The sequence below is a fragment of the Protopterus annectens genome, chromosome 1.part1 (genome assembly GCF_019279795.1).
Source record: "Protopterus annectens isolate FY-2018-M chromosome 1.part1, PAN1.0, whole genome shotgun sequence".
Classification (NCBI taxonomy): domain Eukaryota; kingdom Metazoa; phylum Chordata; order Ceratodontiformes; family Protopteridae; genus Protopterus; species Protopterus annectens.
This window is the reverse complement of record NC_056726.1, coordinates 1,761,073,982-1,761,098,393: the sequence shown is the minus strand read 5'-3', so window position 1 is coordinate 1,761,098,393 and position 24,412 is coordinate 1,761,073,982. Positions and strand designations below refer to the sequence as shown.

General features: G+C 36.2%; 1 protein-coding gene across 2 annotated transcripts in view; it reads left to right on the top strand.

Annotated features, from left to right (window-relative positions):
* SYTL1 (synaptotagmin like 1) overlaps positions 1–24,412 on the top strand; it is a 1,083,808-nt gene that overhangs the window by 900,431 nt on the left and 158,965 nt on the right. For both annotated transcript variants that reach the window (XM_044084360.1, XM_044084368.1), the window contains one exon: positions 22,614–22,689. In XM_044084360.1, the coding sequence (XP_043940295.1) occupies positions 22,614–22,689 (76 nt within the window). The remainder of the gene's footprint in view (positions 1–22,613; positions 22,690–24,412) is intronic.

Sequence of the window (24,412 nt, the reverse complement as noted above, 5' to 3'; positions counted from 1 at the left end):
GGATATACTGTATATAAACATAATATGTACCAAGGTGTGGAGTTTCGTGTCAGTATTATTATTATTATTATTACTATTTTTTCTGCAATCTGTTGATCTGTGAAGAACTAACCTAATATTGATGTAACAACAGCTATATAACATAGAGGACAGAGATTACAAGCATTATGATACAAGACTTTGATTACAAAAGTCATAAAAGCTATTTCATGGGTAAGTTAAAAAAAAGTGTGTCTGTGCTGTGTTGAGATGAACATGTCAGAGCAAAGATAATAGACGTTGAGCTGTACCTCAGATATGCCTTAAATTGGACTGCTGTGATCAGTTCACTACCAGGGTAAACAAGCCATCTCACTCAATGTTGTCTGGCATTTGATGAAGACGACTAAGGCAATGAGCCATTAATGAGGTGCTTCCTGTAGTGCAGCCTTTCATTTCCTCAGCCTTCATTTGCATGCTTGTGTGACCTTATCATTTGTTGTGAGACAATTGGCAATTTGGGCTAGGCCCTTTAATGGTCTTCTGGACTGTCTGCTTAGTAACAGCCTAGGAACTTTAGATACTTATTTTATTAGATAAGTAATTAATGAACAGTGCTCATATTCCAGTTTTGACAGATAACGGTTGTTTGTCAATCCAGATTATACCCAAAGGGAATGAAAGAACATTTGTACAGTGGTTACTTAATTTGATGTTGCATACATTTATCAGGCATTATAAATTCTAACATGTTGCAAGTCATTTTTGAGGATGTTCAGTGTCTTTGTTTTCCTTTTTTTTTTTTTTTTGCTGCTCATTTGTACATTCCTTGTCACTCGGAAATCTGTCTATGTAGTGTTAACTTACTGCAAGAGACACTTGAATTAAGATGGGTGTTATATGAGATATTCACCATAATATTTAATCTTAACAGTGTCTCTTGATTTAGATCAATTGGCTTTCCTACTGATCTGGTCCTCTCCTGGCCTTCTGGAGATTTATTTGGGAAGTTTGTGTTTAAGGTTGACCTGTGTCACGTCCTTTAGTTTGCTGAAACCTGATGATCATAAGGATATAAGATGAACTTTTAGTAGTGAAATAACTGAGGAACATGAACATTACAGCCTATTCTTTTACATCTGTTGACATAAGGACTGAAGTCAAGGGATGGCTCAGGTGGATCTGCTGGAAATTTGCTGCTGAAGCTGATGCATACACCTGTGTTTACCTGTAACAGTTTGGAATGAGTCCAGAACAGATACTAAAAAGATTACCCTTTACTGTGAGAACCTTACATAAATTTCCTGTTTTGAATTCTATTGTTAAATATATTGAATACTGTATGTGAGACTAGTGTAAGAAAATCCCTCTCCCAGTCATTGCATGACATCCTAACCTGAACTCTCCCGCTCCACTCCGTCCACTCTCTCTCTACAGCTGTCTCACTTAACCTGCCTGAGTTTGACTGCTATTTTTGGACAAGGTGTGGCAGCTTTACTCTCTCTGCATGGCTTTTGCAAATCACCCAAGTATGCAGTCAACGTCAAATGCAAGCAATAGACATTTGTGCACACTACAGGATGCCAGAGTCTTGTGCTGAGAGGCAGCATTCTTCAAGTGTGTCAGACTCTGGCACTCAAAGTAGACCCAAGTACAGTCTGCTTTGATTAGAGCCCTGGAGTGAAAAGCTGCCAAGCATAACTCAGTATAGACATTAGAAACAGAAAGTAATGTACATACATAAATATTCCAAATGTGACCCATTTTGGGAACATTATACATTGTGTTATTAGTAATATGCAGACTTCTGCTGCAGGGGATTAATCTCATCAGGTTACTAACCTTAAGCATTTCCTGCTTACCTAAATCTGTCTTATTTTTCTGATTACTGTGTAGAGCCCTTTAATCACTATCTCCGTGTTTCAGGGATGATGACGGTCACCCGACCCCAAGTGCAAAATTGGGAAAAAGGGGGTTGATGATGGATGCAGATGAGTGAGGTGGTTAAGTTACAGGGTCAGTTAGAAATTAGCTAGTATGTAATATAGTAATCCAAGACATAGTGGCCAAGGCATGAGACAAACTAAGGTGTTGCACTAGTACATAATATTATTAAAAAAGACATGCAGTAATAATAAATACTTGAAATTCATTAACTGTAGCAGTTTTGTTTTATTAAATGTATATAAAGCACAATCTTCAAAGCCTTCAAGCACTGCAAGACTTGTGTACTGAAAGCACAGGGACTTTTTACACTCTGCCAGACTATGGTCTCATATGGTATCTGTTGTAGAGAACTTATTTTTATGTAGTTTGGTTTGTTTTGACTCAAGATAGTGGTTTCACAGTTTATCCTACAGATTAGTGTCATCCTGTCAAACATCAGGTAATAAGCATCTGTAGTTTAAATTCAGAAATGCTTATCCTTACCTGCAAAAGGATAGTTGTAGCTAAGAGTAAGCTAAGACTTTGAATTGTGATTCAGAAAATGGGTTTTAACTGTAATTCAAAAACTAAGCTCTCGGTGCTGAATGGTTGGGCATTGCACATGGAGCTGTAGTATTGGGTATGCTGACATGTTGTGGTGTACTAGGCACACAGTGGCTTGGAATGTTGCCTTGCCACAGCTAATAATACTGAAATAGAAAATTCTCTGGAGTTACACATATTTTACAAGCCTACCACATGCAAAGCTAACTTTAAGCCTGCACCTCCATTATAAAATCAACCCTGTGTCTTGTTGATGGTAGTAAGCCACCTTACAGCTCAAAAAAAGCATGCTTATTAGCTAAATAAATACTTGTGTGTGCCGTGTAGATTACTCTAGACCTGTTAGCCTTGTTGAGCAAAGACATAGATGAGTTTAGTGGCAGAGTCACAGGGCTCCTTCACTTACTTTTGGAATCCAGTCCTTGGTCTTTCCTTCCTCTCCTGTTTACTTTCTACTTCTATCTATCTGTCTGTCTGTCAATCTATATATCTGTCTGTCTATTTATGTACATGTATACATATACACACACACACAAACATGTGCATATAAATGCATACTAAATTCTAATGCAAAAAAGAACAATATATACTAGACTTTCAAAATGAATGCAGTTAAAGAGAATCTCTAATATTTCATGTCTGACCTATAAATCTTCCCTTCTAAAAAGCCTTGTGACACTGGAAAATTCCAAAGATTAAGAAGTACAACCAGAAACAACAACTCAGCTTTCTTTAAATGTAATTTTACCATGAAATGCACTACTGTTAGCTAAACATCAGCTTTTGAATGTATATTAAATAATGCACTAAATGAAACAGATAGTGAAAAGTATAAATAATGTTGGGAATACTTCATTCTTTGCTACAGACTGTACAGCAACATGAACTTTGGCACTGGAATACAATTTTACCAGTCAAATACACTGATTTAACAATTAACCGTTTTCATCATTTTGCATTTGAAATCTGTGCATACCATTAACTATATAACTAAACTGATTCCTCTGCACCTTTTCAGTCAGAACTCCAAAAGGGCAAGGTACCACTCACTCTAGGGCAAACAGCCTTGACATGTACAACTTTTGGCAGTCTGTCCTTTGCTCAGTACTTATTATTTCTTTTTATTTTTGTGTGAAATCAAGAGAGGACACAGTAATGGTGATTGCTACTTAAAAACAACTTATTTCACAGTTGAAATTAAGGTGAAGTTCTCAGAAAAACAGAATAATTTTGGTGTAACCATGACACACATCTAGGACTGTATGTGTCCATCTTGAATATGTTGACATTTTATGCTATAATGTCATTTAGTCACTGCCTATACATTCTTTTAACCTACTTAGAGAATTATACCATGGCTGCCTCTGACTAGAAGCTTTGGCTAAGAACAATTGTCTATGTTACTATTGCTTGTATTGCTTGCTATTGTATGTATGACAGTTGTTCGTCATGTAACTCTGTTGTTGATATATTTTTGTGTGGAGCTTTTCTCCCCAGACCTCCGCTGAAAAAGGACCTGTGTCCAGTCAGAATTTCCCAGTAAACAAATGCAAATAAATAAATAACAGATAAATAAATTGTACTACCCAGGCAATCACAAACCATTTGTATTCCTGGACTATTTATTTATTTAACATTTGTTGACCAAGACAGAGCCTATTTTCAAAGGAGGCCCTGGGGAGAAATGGTCCAGACACATGTCATTGGAATGTGGGAGGAAACTGGAGTACCCGGAGGAAACCCACGCCAACACATGGAGGACATGCAGATTCTGCACAGAAGGAACCCAGCTGAGAATCGAACCGGAGAACCTCTTGCTGTGAGACGACAATAACACCACTATCTATTTGAAAAATTAAAGTTGTATTAATTGTGTTAAGCCTGAGACAAATAATTAGGAAAAGAGTCTCAGGCGAGAAGAAAACAACAAACAAACTGTATTTGAGTAGGAATGTAATGGTTTAGGCCCATCGAGCACAGCATGTCTGTTGTCAGTTTCAAATGATTTAAATGATTAGAATAATTAATTTTGCTGAGTTGTATTTTTAAATATAAACTAAGCTACACATTGTTATATACTGTTTCTGCTGTAAATCTGAGTTTACAACACACTTAGGAAAAAGAGTGCTATTGTTTATTGTCTTGCAAGTCACTAAAGTACAACAAACGGATATCTTCAGCTATGAAGGTCAACAACTAAACTCACTCCCAAGAGATTAGTTATACCATTCAGGACAGAGCTCTGCTTTATTCTGTTCCCAAAGTCAGTTTGAAAGTTGTTGCTCATTATTATAGTTCACTTATTTCAAAGGTATTACAATTTATTACACTGGAAAACATAAAAATGAAATTTGAAAAATGATTCTGTACTAATTAAAGTGTGATGCGTTTTGGGAGGAAACTGGAGTAGTTTGTAAGCAGTTTGATTTATTTCCTAAATAATGAGTCTGTGCCTTTTGCCACAACAGTGTAGCACTTTGCCATACCATACATCGGGCATATGTCAAAGCAGTTCAAACCTAGCTGTGACTGGCAGTGGAGTGTCAGGTATTCAGCAGTTACTCAGTTGTATAGCTTCCAAGATATTTTGTTTGTTTTGCATTATGTCCCTGCGAATTTATCACAGTAATGCTAAGTTTTATGTTTAAGTGATAAACTTGGGTAAGTAAAATTAGTACTGGATTCCTCATTAGAGAGATCTTTTCAAGGACATAGTACACTAGAGGCTGTCAAATAAAGGACAAACACTTTCAAATACAGACAGACGGAAAACAGATAATGCCGCTTTTGGCAACCGTTAAAGAAATGTTTATTTACTGTACTTGTTTGATGATGGAAAAATAAAAAGATCCAGCTGAAAGTAGATACACAAAGTAGTAGCAGTCATTTGTTAGTACAACAGTTATGTAGAGCAGTTTTTATTTGTTGCGAAATGCACCAAATCTAATAAAAATATATGCAGAAGCAGTCAGATGCTGTGAGGCATTATAAAGCCACTCTGCTGCATTAAATAATATTAAAAACAAAGACAGACCTTGGGGACCAGTGGTAAAGCAAGGGTGGTCTGGGTTATATGGTGCACTATCCTGACCTTAATAAAAACAGGGGTGGCTCCATTCTGTGGAATGAAGTAACTATCTGCACATGCGTAGCTCCTAGTTAATGCCTTTGTACATGACCCCACAGTCCACGCCCTCACTAATCTCCTACACAAAGCGTACAAATCATTGAGCTAAAATCTTAAAAAGAAGCAGGTGGAAATCAGTAGTGCCGCTGAATCAGCAGGGAGATTCTTCTTATAGTCACTTCACTCACTTTATATTCCTTTCTCTTCTCCTAGAGGTCAGTTTGACAGAACAGACTAAACTTCTCTTTCCCCAGCCACAGGTTCTAGCTCTCCTTAGAGGATTCCAAGTTGTTCTCATGTCATGTACGGATTTAATCCATCAAGTGTGTTCTGGGTGTCACCTGTGTTATTAGATATAGTTAAAAATTAAAGATAAGGTAAAAAAGATATGTAAAAAATGGCAGATAGAGTAAAAGAAGCTTGAAATTGATAAAATACATTAATAAGACTAAATATGAAAGAAATTGGACTTACTTTGGAAGAGATTATGCAGGATCCAATGGATCTGTTTGACATGTTGGTTAGTGATGCTAAAACATTGAATATGAATAAAATATTCTGACTTGTTACACAAGAAATTTGATGCCATGCTGCCATTAAGACAAAGAACTGGGAAAGTTTCATGAAAGACAATTGAAACATATAAACAAAACATATATCTAAATTAATACCTGGTTTACCTAGAAGATAAAGGGAAAAAATGAAATTTCAAACTATATGGTGCATTAGAAAGTGATGAAGGTGTAAGCTGTTTAGATTTTGTTAACTCATTTAAACTTAGTGACACCTACTGATGTTTCTTTAGTTACAGCCTACTGATGGCTTTAGGCATCAAATTTTGCGTGTTCATATTTACTTTAATAATTCCAAAACCATGCTACTTAAAAGCTATTGAAATATTTCATCTTAAAGCAGACATAATGGGCATCACATCATCATCATCATCATCTTCTTTCGGCTGTTCCCGTTAGGGGTCGCCACAGCGGATCATCTGTTTCCATTTCTTCCTGTCCTCTGCATCTTGCTCTGCCACACCAACCACCTGCATGTGCTCTCTCACCACATCCATAAACCTTATCTTAGGCCTTCCTCTTTTCCTGTTACCTGGCAGCTTCATCCTTAGCATCTTTTTCCCAATATACTCAGCATCCCTCCTCAGCACATGCCCAAACTAATGTAATCTTGCCTCTCTGGCTTTGTCTCCAAACCTTCCAACCTGGGCTGACCCTCTAATATACTTATTCCTAATCCTGTCTACCCTTGTCACACCCAGTGCAAATCTTAACATCTTTAACTCTGCCACATCCAGCTCAAACTTCTGCCTTTTTGTCAATGCCACTGTCTCCAACCCATATAACATAGCTGGTCTCACTACCCTCTTGTAGACCTTCCCTTTCACTCTTACTGGTAGCACATATGCACTGATATTTTGCCTCTGTCTATTAAAGCTAAAGATATATTAAGTTTTATTCTTATTCATACACCTATTTATATTGTCTTAATGTAAATATTTCTCTCGATATCTTAACTAATCAGTACAAAGAACTACATATGAACACTCATAGATGGATGAAGAAAATGCTGCTGACAGTATCTGTGTAACTTTAGTAGCAACAGAGATATTTACATTTATTTAGAATTTGAGAACTTGATTTTGCCAAAAAGGTCTGGATGCAACAATAGGAAGTTGGAGTACACATTTCCTGAGATTTATTTAAGGAAGTGAGTTAAAACCAAAATGGAGCGCCAGTCTAGATTTACCAAACATTTTAATACAGAAAGAGCGTATGGGTTGCTATTACCTATGACTGAGTGAAAGTATGGTAAACTGATGACTGTTTTGGCCCCCCTCGTTTCTTGATAGGAGGAGGAATGGTCATTATGGAACCTATATGGCAACTGGGAAAGAGGTATACAGTTGAGTGTCTACTAGTTTTATAGACTATAATTTTCTAAAGCCACCATGCAACAGCCAATGCAATCTTTAGAAGAGGTCAGAAAATGTTAACAATGTAAAAATTAAGTACAGATTGACTTTTCCTTACAAACATACATTTAGCAATGGCAAAATTAAAAGAATTACCACAGGAGCAAGTAAAGAACATAGACTTACCCCATCAAAACATAAGCCATCATTCTGCACATTACAATCACCACAGAGCTTTACAGCATTCCAGTGGCATTTCCTTAAACCCAAAGGACTCCGTATGAAACATAGATTCTAAGATGCACTATGTGAATGCAGTGAGGCAGTCCACTGTACAATGCTAGCCCATCCCTAAGCTGATGGATGACTTGAGCTGTTACGATAACTCAGAAATGTCAAACAGCAGCTCCGGTCTACTGCCGAACAGTAATGCTCACATAAAAAAATAACAGAATAAAACATAACACTAAGTAAAACTAACCTATTTGTAAAACAGGAGCACGCATACACACATACCCTGTAGCTGCTGATAGTAATAAACTATTAAACAGCAGCTAAAATCTATCAGCAGTCCTTGGAACTTACATTCAGGACACATTTTGTGTGAAGAATGGCTCATTCCTACGGCCCTAACTTCACTGCAAGTGCAGACTCCACAAGAACAACCCAACACTGTCATCAGTCGCAGGCCAAACTTGCAAACACTGCTGTTCCGTTAAGCTTGGCCTTAAATAAACTACCCACAGGGATTCCAAGATGGCCGCTTACTAGGAAACACTAACTCCTGTAAGCTCTTATCACCATCAATTAATCTGCTTAAATCACCTGCTACTGCTGCATCCAAACCTACAAAAAAAAGATCTTACAAGACAGAACTAACTAAATCACACTTACCTGTCGAAAAATTTTTTGGATTTAAAGCACCGAAAGGTTAGCTGATCCCTTTTTCCATCAGAGGTGTAGTGGGTTATCCGGCCACATGTGCTCGGGCCTGACATCATTGCAAGGATCCTACACAAGCAAATAAACAAAATAAATCCTATCAAGATGTAACAAATGGAGTCACAATCCTCAAAGACTAGGTTGTCATTAATATCATCTCCAGAGAAAGAACTATCTACGAAAAGACAAAAAACATCCAAAATACAATCGGAAGCTCCTAAGCATCCCTGAAAAATAAATCTGAACAACCCCTTCTTATGGAGGAACTCAAAGCAGCATTAACTCCACTTCAGTCTGAAATCCAAGCCTTCTCTTCAAAACTAACCTCTTTTGGAAATAACTTGGAACAAATTATTTATAGATTGGACCAAAATGAAGCAAAAATTATGGGAAATGAAATAAAAATACAGGAACTACAAAGTCATCTCCACAAATGAAACTTCCATAAAAGACTTGCAACAAAAAATAACGGATCTTGATGCAAGGGTGAGATGCAACAATGTGTTGATCAGAGGTATACCAGAGAAAATTGAACAGCCACAACTCTCCAGCATTGCAAAGGAAATCTTTGAACTTTTCACAGAAAATAAAGAGCTGGCACAGTCATTTACAATTGAGAGAACACATCGGGCTTTGAGAAAATCACAGTCTCTGGATGCACCAAGACAAGTCTACACAAGATTATTAAATGCTTCCCATGCTCAATCAATATTGTTGTCTGCAAAAAAAAAAGAAGTTTATAACATGGAAAGGAAATAAAATCACAATTGACCAAGATTTACCATTTCCCATAAAGCAGTCCAGACAAATTCTCTCACCCTTCTGCAAGTTCCTGATAAACAAAAACATTAAATTCCAGATGAAATACCCAGCGACACTATCTTTTCAACACAAAACACCACATATTCAATCAAAAACCTTCAGGAAGCGAAATCTGTCTTTCACAAAGCATTTGGTGAAGTGCCGACGACCTTGGGGTAAACAAACAACAAAATGATACACACACTATTAAAATAGACCGGATTCTAAACAAAAATAAATATCTTAACATAATGATGCACTCACATGTCTGTTTTAAGCTCCAGAAATGGATATAATTCCATATGGATGTAAAATAGTGATGGTAACTCTCCTGCAACCTTGCGGTTTAGGTGGAATCTTTTTTTTACCTCTTTTTCAGCTGTGAATTCTGCTTCAGTAAGGCCCATTCCTGTCTTTTCTCCATCTCGGCGTTCTATATGCAGGCTGCAAAGCCGAACCATGCAGCCGTTTAGTGCCCCCTGACCTGCAAAAATCATCTTCCGGTCTTCCTTACAGGAAGAACCTCTGCTTACAGAGGTTAGAGTGCAAAAACGAGCTCTGCATGTTACATCATGCAAGGCCGACTCCACCTTATCTCTGGATCCTCTCGAGCAGTTCTGTGGAGAGCTTCAAGCAACTAAATGAAAAAAAGAAAAGGGGGAGGAAGAAAAGAAGAGGAAAAGCGATGGATGCCTTAAAGGAGCTTCCATTTTAATTCCCAGACAACATTGCATCACCTTCATACTCAGCACAAGCGTGGACAGAAGAAGTTATCTGCAGCCTCAGCCATTTACCTGAACTTTAGTGCCTAAAGAAACTACTGTAAGTAGAAATCAACAGCTGCCCTGTACTCCATTCTCATGAGTTCTAACTTGCAGAAGATTTCTTTAATGATTAGCTTTAAAAGGTTGTCTGGCTATAGATTGACTATCTCAGTCATACTGCAAATAACTGATTTTATAAAACTCTTTTGTTCTAGGCATTTTATATTTGGTAATGCACGGTATCCTTCCCCAGTTCTGCATTGTTCCACACGTCTTTAAGCTACTGATATACAGTATTGTATCTGTATTTGCTTTTTGCCCAATTTTTTATATGTTATGTGAACATTTGAAACTAGAATAAAAGAAGGTGGAAGTTAAGAAAAATGAAATGGGGAAAGGAGAAAGGAATGATGAAAGAAAAAAAAAGAGAAAAAGCCTTTAACTTTTATATTTACATTTTGTCTGTAGATCTTATATTCACATTTTTTCTTATTGTATCTAAGCTGTTGCAATGTATTTATACTATGGTTTATCCTTGTAATTTATTTTGGGGTTGGCAGATTTTGCTGAGAGGTGCACTTAGTTTAATAATTAATGACTAGTAGTACTAACCTAAAACCCCTCCTTATAATAAGCTTAACATATCTCATTTCATGCACTCTGCCATAATTGTCTGGAGTTAACATGTGAGTTACTCTTCATACGACAGCAGACTTCTTCTTGATATGCGTACAAAGGTGCCTAAAGAAATACATTTCTCTCATTGTTGCAGCACATTACAGCCCTGAACCATTTTCATGTTCAGCCCATCTTATTTATATGTAAGACAATTATGCTCGCAGTTTACATTGCTTACTAGTTAACCCTCATACTTGACCGAACAACAAGATTATCTATTGACCAGATTAACACTAAATCAGACAGACTGTTTGAACCATGTAGTGTACATATACAAACAGTAGGATGTGTTAGCCTTTTCTTTAGTTGTAACTGCTCAAGTTTTTGTCTGCAATAAGTTACCTGCCTTATCCATTCAATACTGCTTGGTTTGCCACAATTGTAGTTCCAAGACTTATTGTGTAATATCCTTGGCTATTCTGTGCCAATACCACATGTAGCAGTGGCATGTCTGCTGTCCCCCTTCATCTCATCTTACCTACACATTTGTGTTTTAATTATGTGGGTATAGATGCGTATGTTTTAGGTGCGGTTTTATAACTGGACGTTTACATATATACATAATTACATATATACATACAGGCGCTTATTTACACACACGCACAAACGCGCTCATATAGTTATATTCGCACACAAATGGTAATGCTCATACATATGCATGCTTAATCACGTCCATAAAGGGATTATTGTATATAGCTCAGTTTATGTAAACTTCCAATTAAATTATAAGGGCAGTTACATGAAATTGTAGTAAAAATGGGCTATCCTTTTGCTTCATGTGATCATATACCACCTATATGTTGCTCAGTAAGTAATGCCAAATTGTAAACTGTACAGCTCACAAAGTGTTGTTTAAGAAGTGTGGCTGTAAGTTCTACAGCCATCCTAGGATCCCCCTCTTTTCTTCCTCATGCCCAGAAACCACAACTAGGTCATGTTACAATAATTTCTCTCTATGGAAAGGTACTGGAAAAAGTAATATTCTACTATGAAATACGACTGCTTTTAAAACTTTCTTTAAAATCTGCAATTGTCATTATTAAGAAGATTTTGTTACCTCCATTTATTGAGCTAGTACACGTGAATGCTTACATTCTGCTTTATTAGCTAAAGTCAACACAAAGCAGGAAGTTTTAGTGTGTGTATTTAGATGGATCTTGGAACAATTGAAATGTTTTGTACAATAGTTAGTTTTGCAAATATTTTTTATTTATCTCTTTCAGATAATAGTAGGATGTGGATAAGCATGGGGGGAGGTATGAAGGAGGGTTGTCATGTCTCTTACTATCACTTTATGTTTGACCTATCTAAAAATACTTTTGACTACTACTACCTTGGTTACATTTTCCTTTATAATTCAGTCATCTCTTTTTCTTTCACTATGTCTAACTTTAGTATAAACTGTTGGATCACCAAAGGTACTCCCCAATCATATCGTTGGAATCATGGAATGTCAAGGGGTTACAAAATAATAAGAAAAAGAACCTAAAGTTACATATAATATACAAACAAAATAATAAGAAAAAGAACCTAGAGTTACATATAATATACAAATCTACCTTCGAGATAAATCTTATTCAAGAAACCCACATGACAAAATAACAATGGGAAAAAGATGTCAAAAAGAAATGGATTAAACAAATAATAGCTGCTGGGAACTGTACGGATTCTAAAGGAGTAGCCATAATTTTTTAAAAACTCTTTTAAAGGCTCATTAATATCAAGTGGGTGAGATCCTGATGGAAGATGGTGCTACATAACATGCTCTATTCCCTTCTGCAATAAAGAAATCCTTATATTAAATGTTTATGGACCCTGCTTATACCAGTCCTCTTTCTTATATGAAATTTACTTACTCCTTGAAAAATTTCATAACCATGTAATGATCTTGGTTGGGGATTGGAACATGTCTAACAGACTTGAGCTTGATAGGACATATAAAGCTAATAAACAACCTGCAGCCCTTACCAACCTTCTAGGTAACATAATAGATGGTTTTAACCTGTATGATCTGTTTGAATCTTTCAGAAAAGACCCCTCAGTTAGTAAATATACATTTTTTTCAGCTTATCATAAATCCTGGTCTAGGATAGACATTTTTCTAATCTCAACATGTTTCTCAATTTATAAAATAACTTACAGTTGTGAACCTGGAACTTTTTCTGATCATGCCAAAATTAATCTTAACATAATTAATTCCAGACCAAACTCGGACGAACAAATCCCATCTAACTGGTCCTTTAACTCAAATTTTTTAAGTAATAAGACTCTCTGTCAAGAAATCCAGGAATTGTTATCCCTTACAACAAATGCCTTTTATAGTTCAGCTATTCCCCTTGACACCCACTGGGCTGCAGCTAAAGCTATGCTCAGAGGTATCCTTATTCAAAAAGCATCTTTAATCAAAAAACAGGTTAAATTGCAGGTATTGTCATCAGAAGCCGAACTAAAAAGACTAGAGTCAGAACTGCAAGCTAAATTCTCTGTTGATGTCAAAAGGCAGATGATATCCCTGCAAAAACAACTTCATGAAGTACACCTAAAACAATAATCTCTCACGGAACTAAGATTCCTACATAGATATGCTGGATGGGCCCAAACCCCTTCAAGGTTTCAAGCCAGGATAATAAATATTACACCCCCACCTACTAGAATAAAACAAATTGACCATAATGACAAGTCCTTTTTCAGAGACAATGAAATCATTCATGTCTTTGAAGAGGTGTATAAAGAAGTTTATGGACCTCAATTACTTGATGGGGAGGCCTTCACTGACCTTTTCTTGGATGATTTACAATTTCCAATAATAAATGATACCCTCAGGCAGTCTCTCAAGGCTCCTATATCTGTTGATGAAATCCTTCTAGTCATAAACAAACTGAAACCAGGAAAAGCCCCGGGTCCAGATGGCTATGTTGCAGAAATTTATAAAGCCTTCAAGCATCTCTTAGCTCCCCTTTTACTTAAAGTTTACAATTATACAATCCAATTTGGCAGCTCCGATTTATACATAAATAATTCCAAGACTATTTTTATACAAAAATCTAATGATACTAAATTCAGCCCAAACGACTACCGTCCAATTGGTTTAATCAGTCTAGACATGAAAATCCGGTCATCAATTCTGGAATATAGATTAAAAAAAGGTACTACCACACATCATATCCCACGACCAATTAGGATTCATGAATAATAGACATGTGTGGGACAATACTTTAACCATAGAAGCCATAACCAATATGACAGTGAATGAAAAATCACCCAAGTATGCACTCTCAGTGGATATTCAAAAAGCATTCAATAGGGTAAACTTACACTTTCCTTTCAAGACTATGAAGCGTTTTGCCTTTCCTGACAAAAATATCAACATGGTCACAACTCTCTATAACAAAGCATCCACCACACTAAATATTAACAAAAAGAATTCAAACCCAATTCAAATCATTAATGGTACAAGGCAGGGGTGCCCACTCTCACCTTACTTATTTAACCTCTATCTTGAAGTTCTTTTGTTGAAATTAAGTCAAAAAACATTTCATCACACCGTTTACATCTCCAAAGTTCCAGTGAAGTATAATGCCTTTGCAGATGATTTAAATATCTACTTTGAATTTCCCATGACTGATCTAGGAAAAAATCTTAAGCGTCATCGACAAGTTTTCAAGAATTTCAAATTATGCTATCAACCCAAATAAATCCATAATTTACCCGCTAAACTCCATTGGATACAAAGAATTCTTCATACCAGAAACAAAGATCAAAGTTAACTATTCACTCAAATATCTGGGCATAACTTTCACCCACCCCCAAGAGGAATTAATTAAAAATAATCTCTATAAAACATGGTCTAAAATCATGGATGATCTATCAAGATGGAAAATTTGAATCTCCCCCTTCTTTCCAAGACAGCTATTATAAAAATGAATATCCTCCCCAAGATTCTTTTTTATTTCTATGCACTCAACCAGAACATTCGTAACAGCTTTTTCTCGAATATGGAAACTATACTAGGGAAATTTATATGGTACCCCAAGAATACTAGGATCAGCTGTTCTAAACTAACCCTTCCCAAAGAAAAGGGAGGCATGTGCCTCCGGATTTTCTAACATACTATTATATAATAAATGCTAACCGTATTATACACATAACTAACTATGATCCTTTAAGTAAAGCTTGGAATCCCCTATGGTTAAAAATCTACCATTCACACCTAATGGCATCCAAGCTTAATCCTAAAGCAACCATTTTCCTAAACACCAAAACTCTTAAAGACTTTAAGATTCACCCCACACTAATAAAAAATATTGCAGGGTTCCAAAAGCTTATAACATCTCTAGACCTAAAAAATTCCTTAATGACGGCCCAACCAATACACTTAAATCCTAACTTCAAACTAAACAACAACATGCTAAATATAGACAAATTCTCTCTCATTAAGAATTGTATAGTTTGGGACTTTTATAAAATCATCTGAATCTGGCTCTGCCGAACGGAAGTGAAAAACATTACATTGGCTGTTACGCTCAAACACTATTCCACCAGACGCCAACTGTGGTTGGTCAAAATCAAGAATTATGAACCCCAATTGGTTAACACTTTTAGTAATTTACATCTTAGATAGGAAATGCGCTCGTAGATGGACTTGGAGGTGTGTTAACAATAGAAGACATCCATTGGTCCTGAATATTCAAAACAGGACAAGAATGCATGAGACCTGATTGGTTTAAATTAAAATGTATAGATCTGCATTGGTTGGGCAATTATCAGAACTTCATATTTAAGTAAATGTGTGTCCCACTTCTCATTACGATCTGAAGAAGATTTGTTCGAAAGCGCTTATTGTTTGTCATTAACAAGGGACTTTTAACTTCTTTCTTTTTAAACCAGCAGTCATTAAAAGAACTTTTAAATGGACATTTGATACATTTTTTTGTGGACAGTGTTTCCAGTTCGATTTTCGCAAGTACCTGGTAAACAGCGCTAGCCTTGGTGATAATACTGTCACTGTTTTGCTGTATCTACTATTTTATTTGGCAGTTTCACCAACGCAGTAAGAAGATTTATTTCATTGTATTTTATAAAATCAAAGACCACCCATTTGAAATTATAGCATCCTTGGCAGTCAATAAAAGATATTATATAATCGTCAAACAAATAATACACCTAGTAACCCTAGTTACAGACAAGAGCGAAGTGACTCCATTAGAATTCAAAATCTATCAGCAATTAACAACACAGCTTCTGTTAAGGTCTAAAATGCTTTCAAACGCTTACAGACTAATAACAAAAATAAAACATCACATGACAAAATTTTATTTTCCATGTAATGGGAGAGCCAAAACAAAGAATTAACTCTGAACCAAAAGCTTGAGGCGATTGATATAACACTAAAACTAACTCCCTTCAAAAAATTAATCTATACTCAGTTTATGATAAACAACAATGCCTATCATACTCCTCTATTTCTGAGTAAAATCAATTCAAACATCTCACCTCTATGCCCTATCTGTCCCAACTCAGTAGCCGATGCTTTACATATATTTTGGTCCTGTAAAAACATCTACAAGCTCTGGTGCTCTTTGAGAGCACAACTCAAGAAAATGGGATACATGAAGTCCACTCTTTTGTGGGAAATGGTAATTTTGAACATATTTCCTAGATCCTACAACTCTGAGTCTAAACATATTGTTATACTTTGTGCGTTACTCAAAACCTATATTACACTCAACTGGCTAGGTAGATCTAAAACCTCTTGGAAAGAGTTTAAATCAATGGCTACCATATATGTTATGGCAAGCAAACTAATTACAATAAGCCAAAAGAAAATAAAGTACTTCCAGAAACACTGGAGTAACCTTATAGAAGTTCTTAACTATACCCTCATTTATTTTAAATTCCTTTTCTTTCTTATTCTTTGCTTTTTTCCCTCTCTCTTTTCCTCACTTAAACAGTCTTCCTCTTAAAACGCTGTACTTTCTGTTTTTCAACCTGACCAGAAGAGGATGTTAACATCCAGTCATTCCATAAAGGGATATAATATACACTTATTATCATACCCTATACCCCTAATGGTAATAGTAATCCTCAATTTCTTTATGTTAATTATCTTTTATCAATGACATCCGTGTGTACATATATATATATATATATATATATATATATATATATATATATATAGTTAATTAGAATAGGTTTAGATATACGGGTACATATTATCTTACAGGATAATTTGGTTTGTGCAATTGCTAATACTTCCTTTTATGATCTTATGTTTAATTGTAAGCATCTTGCTTAGTAAATGTTAATTATATTTCCTGAAGTCTATTATTGAATGTACCTGACAACAAACAAATATTGTAAGTGAATGTAAAGTTCTTTCTTCCATTGTTTGTTCTTCTTTTACCTGTATTTGCATTGTATACTAAAAATTGTAATAAAAATCATATTATAAAAAAAAAATAAACTACCAACATCGTCATCTACTGTCAGCTTCACAATATATCACTTAAACTGGTACTACCAAAGGACACACTCCCGTTAAAATGCCAGGTTTTGTGATATAAAAAAATGAGACCACAATAAATAATTTCAAAACTTTTTCCACCTTTAATGTGACCTGTAGCCTGTACAATTCAATTGAAAAACAAACAAATCTGTTAGGGAAAAAATATAAAAAATAAAAATGTACAATACGCTGGTTGCATAAGTGTGCATACCCTTAAAGGAATACTTTGTTGTGTGTGCACACCCTTAAACTAATACTTTGTTGAAGCTTCTTTTGCTTTAATTACAGCATTCAGTCTTCTTGAGTAGGAGTCTATCAGCATGGCACATCTTGACTTGGCAATATTTGCCCACTCTTCCTTGCAAAAGCACTCCAAATCTGTCAGATTGCGAGGGCATCTCCTGTGCATAGCCCTCTTCGGGTCACCCCACAGATTTTCTATTGGCTTTAGGTCTGGGCTCTGGCTGGGCCATTTTAAAACTTTAATTTTCTTCTGGTGAAGCCATTCTTTTGATTTGTTTGTCTGCTTGGGACCATTGTCAAGTTGAAAGGTGAAATTCCTCTTCATATTCAGCTTTCTAGCAGATGCCTGAAGGTTTTGGACCAAAAGTGACTGGTATTTGGAACTGTTCATAATTACCTCCACCTTGACTAAAGCCCCTGTTCCAGCTGAAGAAAAGTATCCCCAAAGCATGATACTGTCACCACCATGCTTCACCGTGGGGATGGTGTTCTTTTGGTGATGCAAAGTGTTGTTTTTGCAACAAATGTACCTTTAGAATTGTGGCCAAAAAGTTCAACCTTGGTCTCATCAGACCATAACACATTTTTCCACATGTGTTTGGGAGACTTGATGTATTGTTTTGCAAATTTTAGCCGGGCCTGGATGTTTTTCTGTGTAAGAAAAGGCTTCTGTCTTGCAACCCTACCCCATAGTCCAGACATATGGAGAATATGGGAGATTGTTGTTACACAACCAGTACTTGCCAGAAATTCCTGCAGCTCCTTCAGTGTTGCTGTAGGTCTCTTGGCATCCTCCCTGACCAGTTTTGTCTTGTCTTTTCATCAATTTTGGAGGGATGTCCATTTCTTTGCAACGTCACTGTTGTCCCATATTTTCTCCACTTTTTGATGACTGTCTTCACTATCCAATGCTGTGGAAATTTTTTTGTACCCTTCTCCTGACTGATACCTTTCAACAATGAGATCCCTTTGATGCTTTGTAAGCTCTGTGCGAACCATGGCTTTTGCTGCAGCAGAAAACTGAGTAAATGTCAGGAAAATCCTACTAGGACAGCTGAACTTTATTTAGGGTTAATCAAAGTGTCTTTAATTGATGGCAGGTGTATACCCAAGATGACTGAATGCTGTAATTAAATCAAAAGGTGCTTCAACAAAGTATTAGTTTAAGGGTGTGCACACATAACAAAGTATTAGTTTAAGGGTGTGCACACTTATGCAACCAGCGTATTGTGCATTTTTTATTTTTTATATTTTTCCCCTAACAGATTTGTTTGTTCTTCAATTGAATTCTACAGGTGGTGGGTCACATTAAAGGTGGGAAAAGTTTTAAAATGATTTATTGTGGTTTCATTTTTTTATATCACAAAAACCTGACATGTTAACAGGAGTGTGTAAACTTTTTATATCCACTGTATGATGTGTATACACACTCCTATTTTTGTTTGGGTACCATAGAAAGTTTTAGAAAGTTTTATTTATGAGTCTAATATAATTTTTCCCAGGATGGGTGTCTAAAGCCAGAAGAGAATATACAATTTTGGGAAGGAGTCTCATTTTTCACAATTGCAGTCTATCCTTGAATGAGAAAAACATATTGTTCTAGCTGCTTATGTATGTATTTAGCTGAGAAATTATGTTTTCATAATTTCTTTCTCTTGTTTTTTTATATTTTTTTTGCATAAGATTATCCCTAGGTAATTTAGTGTATTAACTTGTACTCCAGTGATGCTTTGGTTAACTAGTTCACTTTTCCCTTTATTGTTAAAAATAAGATGTTTAGATTTTTGCTTATTAAAGTAGAGGCCTGGAATTTTTTGAAAGTTATTTATTGTTATGTCTAGTTCTAATAATTCTTTGTTTGACTTAGGTAAGGTAAGAAGAATATTATCTGCAAATAGTGCTATTTTAGAACTGTATTGGTTATAAATATTAATGCCTTTGATTTCTTGATTATTTCTTATTGATGGTGCTATTATTTCTATGACAAGGGCAAATAATATTGGGGATAAAGGGCAAGTTTGTTTGGTGCTTTTGGTTATGGGGATGCGATTTGAAGTAAAGGGGCCTAATTTGACATTAGCCAAATTATCTTTATAAATAGCCTTTATCATGGAGATGAAAGATATTGGAAACAAAAATGCTTTTAGTGTTTCAGACGGAAAATCTCAGTTTACTGAGTCAAATGCTTTTTCTGTGTCTAGACTCACCAACAAAGCTTCTTCATTTTCTGTGTTTAAGAATTCTATTAATGTTAATATTCTTTTGATATTATCATGATTGTGCTTTTTATGAATAAACCCTGTTTGATCATTATGAAGTAATTCTGAACCTTTATTTTGTCCACAAATATAGACATAAAGATTTTTTAGTCATTGTTTAATAAGGATATTGGCCTATACGATTTACATAGTTGAGGATCATTGCCAAATTTAAGGATAGGGATAATCAAGAAGTATCAAGAGGGAGGGAGGGATCATATTTTTAAACTGTATTTCAACCAGGGTGTTTCAACTATTTTCTTTCAGAAAGCTACAATGTTAAGAGTTTGTTTTATCAAACATGCTTGGTTTTACTGTGAGGTTTTGTGACTTCTGAGTTACTCATATTAGTAACGTGTTAAAAATGATGTTAGTTGAAGCTCATTCATCTAAACAGGCTCATTGGACCTCAGCTCACTGAAGAGGGACTTTATTAAATGAGATTCATGCCACATCACTACAGTCAGTTACATTTACAACACTACCATAGCATAAATAACATGGAAGACATAATTATTAAAAAATGTCTTTGCAGTGGCAAGGTTTTGAACCCATACCCCATTTCTTAAATACACTGACTGCAGATCACACAACCACAGAGAAACGGGAAACAGCCTGACAATTAAAACAAAAAGGAAAAGAAGAAAACATTCCCTCACCTCATTTGCAGAACTGTTCTACAAAAAAAAAAAAAAAAAAACTATTGTGCTAAGAGGTGAAATGCAAAAGAGTAAGCATATATTCCAACACTACATTAAAAACAAATCAAAATTACTCAGAAAATCAATGGGGTACATCATTTCTTTATGTGAGCTTTCTAAATGAAAATGGCTTTCAGTATTTCTTATTCAGTAATTTATTCAATGAAGGTGAAAACAGTTTTCATTGTTGCTATTCAGTAATTACGCATTATGTTTCTACTGGTAAATCAATGACCACAAGACTCAAAGGCCTTGTATTTCCTATAATCCTATGAATTAATCTGATGTCAGTGAAGTTACATGTACTATTTGCCCAAATCCAATAAAATAAATTCAACAAGAAAATAATGTGCTTAAAGAAAAAGAGGAACAACAAGATGTAGGTGAGCTTAAGTGGAAGCTGAAGAGTGTTTTCTTTAAAGGAGTACCACACCTACAGACTCAAAAACATGTTTATTTTATCATGGCGTGGTGTTCCCTGCATTTTAATATCACTCTGGGACTATTTACATGTTTTTAAATATTTTTATAAATAATTTCTGAGTTTGACCACATGGGGTCTGGCATCTTGAATAATTCTGATTGTTTAGTCTGCTCTAGGTATCCCAAGATGCAGTGCTCATATGTAAAAAGTTGCATTATGCAGGTCTCTTTCTTCCTAAAGCTCCTGTCACTGCATTGATTTTACATGCATACACTGCTGTCTTTCAGTCAGTTAGTTTTACGTAACAGTTCATGTTGTTCTATGACTACTTAAAACACAAAGAGTGCAAATGGCATAGAACAGACTTTCAAAGTGCATTTTACTGCTGCTTCTTTTTAGACTGGCTAAACTCCTTTTTTGTGAAGCCAGAATTGTACTACTATGACTCATCTCCCATCCCCATTCACACCTAACTTGCCTAGCTGTCAAAGTGCTGAGGGTAATTTGAGCTGTTACCTACTGAGATTGACAACTCACAGCAGGACACTTGACTTATGTACTGTTTCCTTGTTCTAGCCTTTACTTTCTGTATGGGTAGAGGAAGGACCAGGGAGCTGTGACATCACAGCATGGGTGGGTTTTTAGGATAGTCATGGTGATGTCAGTTTGGGGAAGCAACTGGCCAGAAAACGACCTGTATTCAGTGGCCTTGATGACATCAATGAATTGAAGACTGCAGCAAGGGCAGGATAATTTTTTTTTTGAAAGTGAAACCACTGCAGTACAGTAAGGTATTGTTCTAGTAGGGAGATTTAAAATATTTTAAATGCTGTGTTGTTGTTTATTCATATCAGGGACAATAAATAGGGAGAAAAAGGGCAGAGAAGTTAAACATTTAATAATAGAATCAAGTTGTCCTTTAAAAAACATGAAAATATGTTTGATGTAGAGACCACCCTCACCCTACCTGACTCACACAAATACACGCACAGAAAGGAGGTGGGCCAACAGTGCAGGACAGCTCTCCCACCTTACTCACACACATGCACACACAGAAAGGAGGTGGGTCAACACTGCAGAACAGCTCCCCCACCTCACTCACATACATACATACATACACAAAAAGGAGGGGGAAAAACACTGCAGGACAGCTCCCCCACCTCAGTCACACACAAACACACACAGAAAGGAGGTGGGCCAGCACTGCAGGACAGCTCTGGTGTGCATAAAAGAGCCTGAAGAGAATCAGGTAAGACAGAGATGTGCAGATAACGGATAAATTAATTACATTAGTTCCTGCATTTCTTTGGTGTGTTTTGCACTGTCAGATAGTAGTACTAACCACACTTTATGCTATAGTATAATTTAAAAAGAGTGACAGTAGAAATTAAAGGTTATTTGGCTGACAGCACAAAAATCAGCTTAACTTCTCATTATTTTAGACTGTTTAATATGACTGAATTTATGGTGATGGGGTCTAGATTTTTCCCAGGAACTGAAGACTGCACTCAGTTATTTGCAGTACTTTGCTTGAAATTAAATTGATTTTTACCACTTTTTATACTAAAAAGTAAAAATATGTTTTTGAAAAAGATTCTATAAGGCTAAAAGAAGTGCACAAATACAAAGCTTATTATTTCCACACACTTTGAACACTGCTTTTAGCAATAGCCATGTTTAGCTAGAGCCATTTTTCATTCATTTCTCCGTTCCTTTATTTCACTAACTATGAATAGGATGACTATTCTTGATGTATGTTCTTTACGATTTTCAGATTGCATTGCCACCATCCTCTGTCAGCCGAGGAAGGATTTCAGTTTCTTTGATGTACAAAGCTGCAGGATCAGAAGGTAATACATGTTAAACCCATGACCTTAGCTGTAAGATTCCTACTTGTTGGTAAATAGCTTTACAAGGTATACTTCAAGTATAATTATAGTTAATGCTGTCTCACAAGGTTGTTTAATGCAGAACATGTGAGTAAGTGCACACTGTGCAGTGAGGAATTAATGTTGTTATAGCAAATGGGAACAATACATTAGATCATCATTACTGTGATTCTGTGTTGTGGAACTGAGTTGGTCAATTCCAAACAGTTTTTGGAGTTTGATTCTTACTACATCACTTGGGTCTTATGTAAAAAACTAAACACTATTCTTGCACACATTTGTGAGGATTTCTGCACTAATTTCTTAGCTATGTGTCTTGTTCAAGTCTGTATACAAAATGAACTCTAGAAATTACTTTTAATAAACTATGTGAACTCAAACCATCCAAGTTGATGATGTGTCCTATTTGTGTAGTTAATGAACTTTTAATAAACCACTTCATCTAAATCTAGGTTTGATTCCCAAGGTTTCTACTTCTGTGAATGACTGAGAATGAGAATTAGCTAAACTAGTGATCCTTTACCACCTCTGGAAACAGTTATTTGTGTATGTTGGATATTATGTTAGTCAATTACCAATAAGTGTATTTTGTGTTGGCACGAGCTCCCTGTTCAACTATCAGCACTTATAACGCTGAGTGAAAATAGACCCAAAAAAAAAAAGACAGAAACTGCAGGAGGTGAAGAGTGAATCTAGAACATTGCCTTTCTCTTTTAAACCCCACCCCTGAACTTATATATACCAACTCCAAGATCACCATACCTCATAGAAAAGTGAATATTCTGAGAAATGGCCATCTCAAACTTGGTAAATACAAGTACTTTTTTCAGCTAGTCCGTTTCTGTATATCGGGACTTGTTCACATGTAGGTCCTGACTTTTCAAATGGTTACCATTAAGCATGCCAAGAGCATCAGGAATAGAACCTAGTGCCTTAGTTGAGTAGAAACAACATTGGTGAGGTGGAAAATGTTGACTCCAAGTCAGACTGCCGACCAGTCATGAGTGGAGTCACACAGGGATCAGTCCTGGGTTCTCTCCTGTTTGGCATTTACTTCTCAGAAGTCCAGGCCAACATAGAGGGACTCTGGTTGACTAAGTTCACAGATGGCTGCAAGCTGGGAGCCATTATTAACTCCCCAAGTGATGCAGACGTCCTACAGAAAGCCCTCACTGAGAGCAATGACTGGTGTCGAAATCATAGACTTAAGCTTAATGCCAAAAAATGCGTAGTCATCCCCTTTGGGAAAAACTCAGTTCCCACTAATTACTACATCGATGGGAGCCCAATGAACACTAAAGGCATTATAAGAGATCTGGGGACACAGGTTGGCAGCAACCTCTCCTTCGACCACCACATTGCCACTGTGGTCAGAAAGTCCTTCTATGTGGCACATCTCATTACCAAGGGTTTTGCATCCAGGAAGAAAGAGGCCATTGTCTCCCTCTATTCTTTCCACATTAGGCCAATCTTCGAGTACAATGCCCCATTTGGCATGTACCTCACTAGACACCTGCAACAACTGAAGAGGCCACAAAAGTACCTCACAAAGATGATCCTAGGCCTTAAACACTTGTCCTGTATGGACCGACTCAAAAAACTCCAACCGTTCTCTGTTTCATATCGCCTACTTAGAGGCGATCTCTGCTTGATTTACAAAGCCATGTCTGACCCAGCTCTGTTA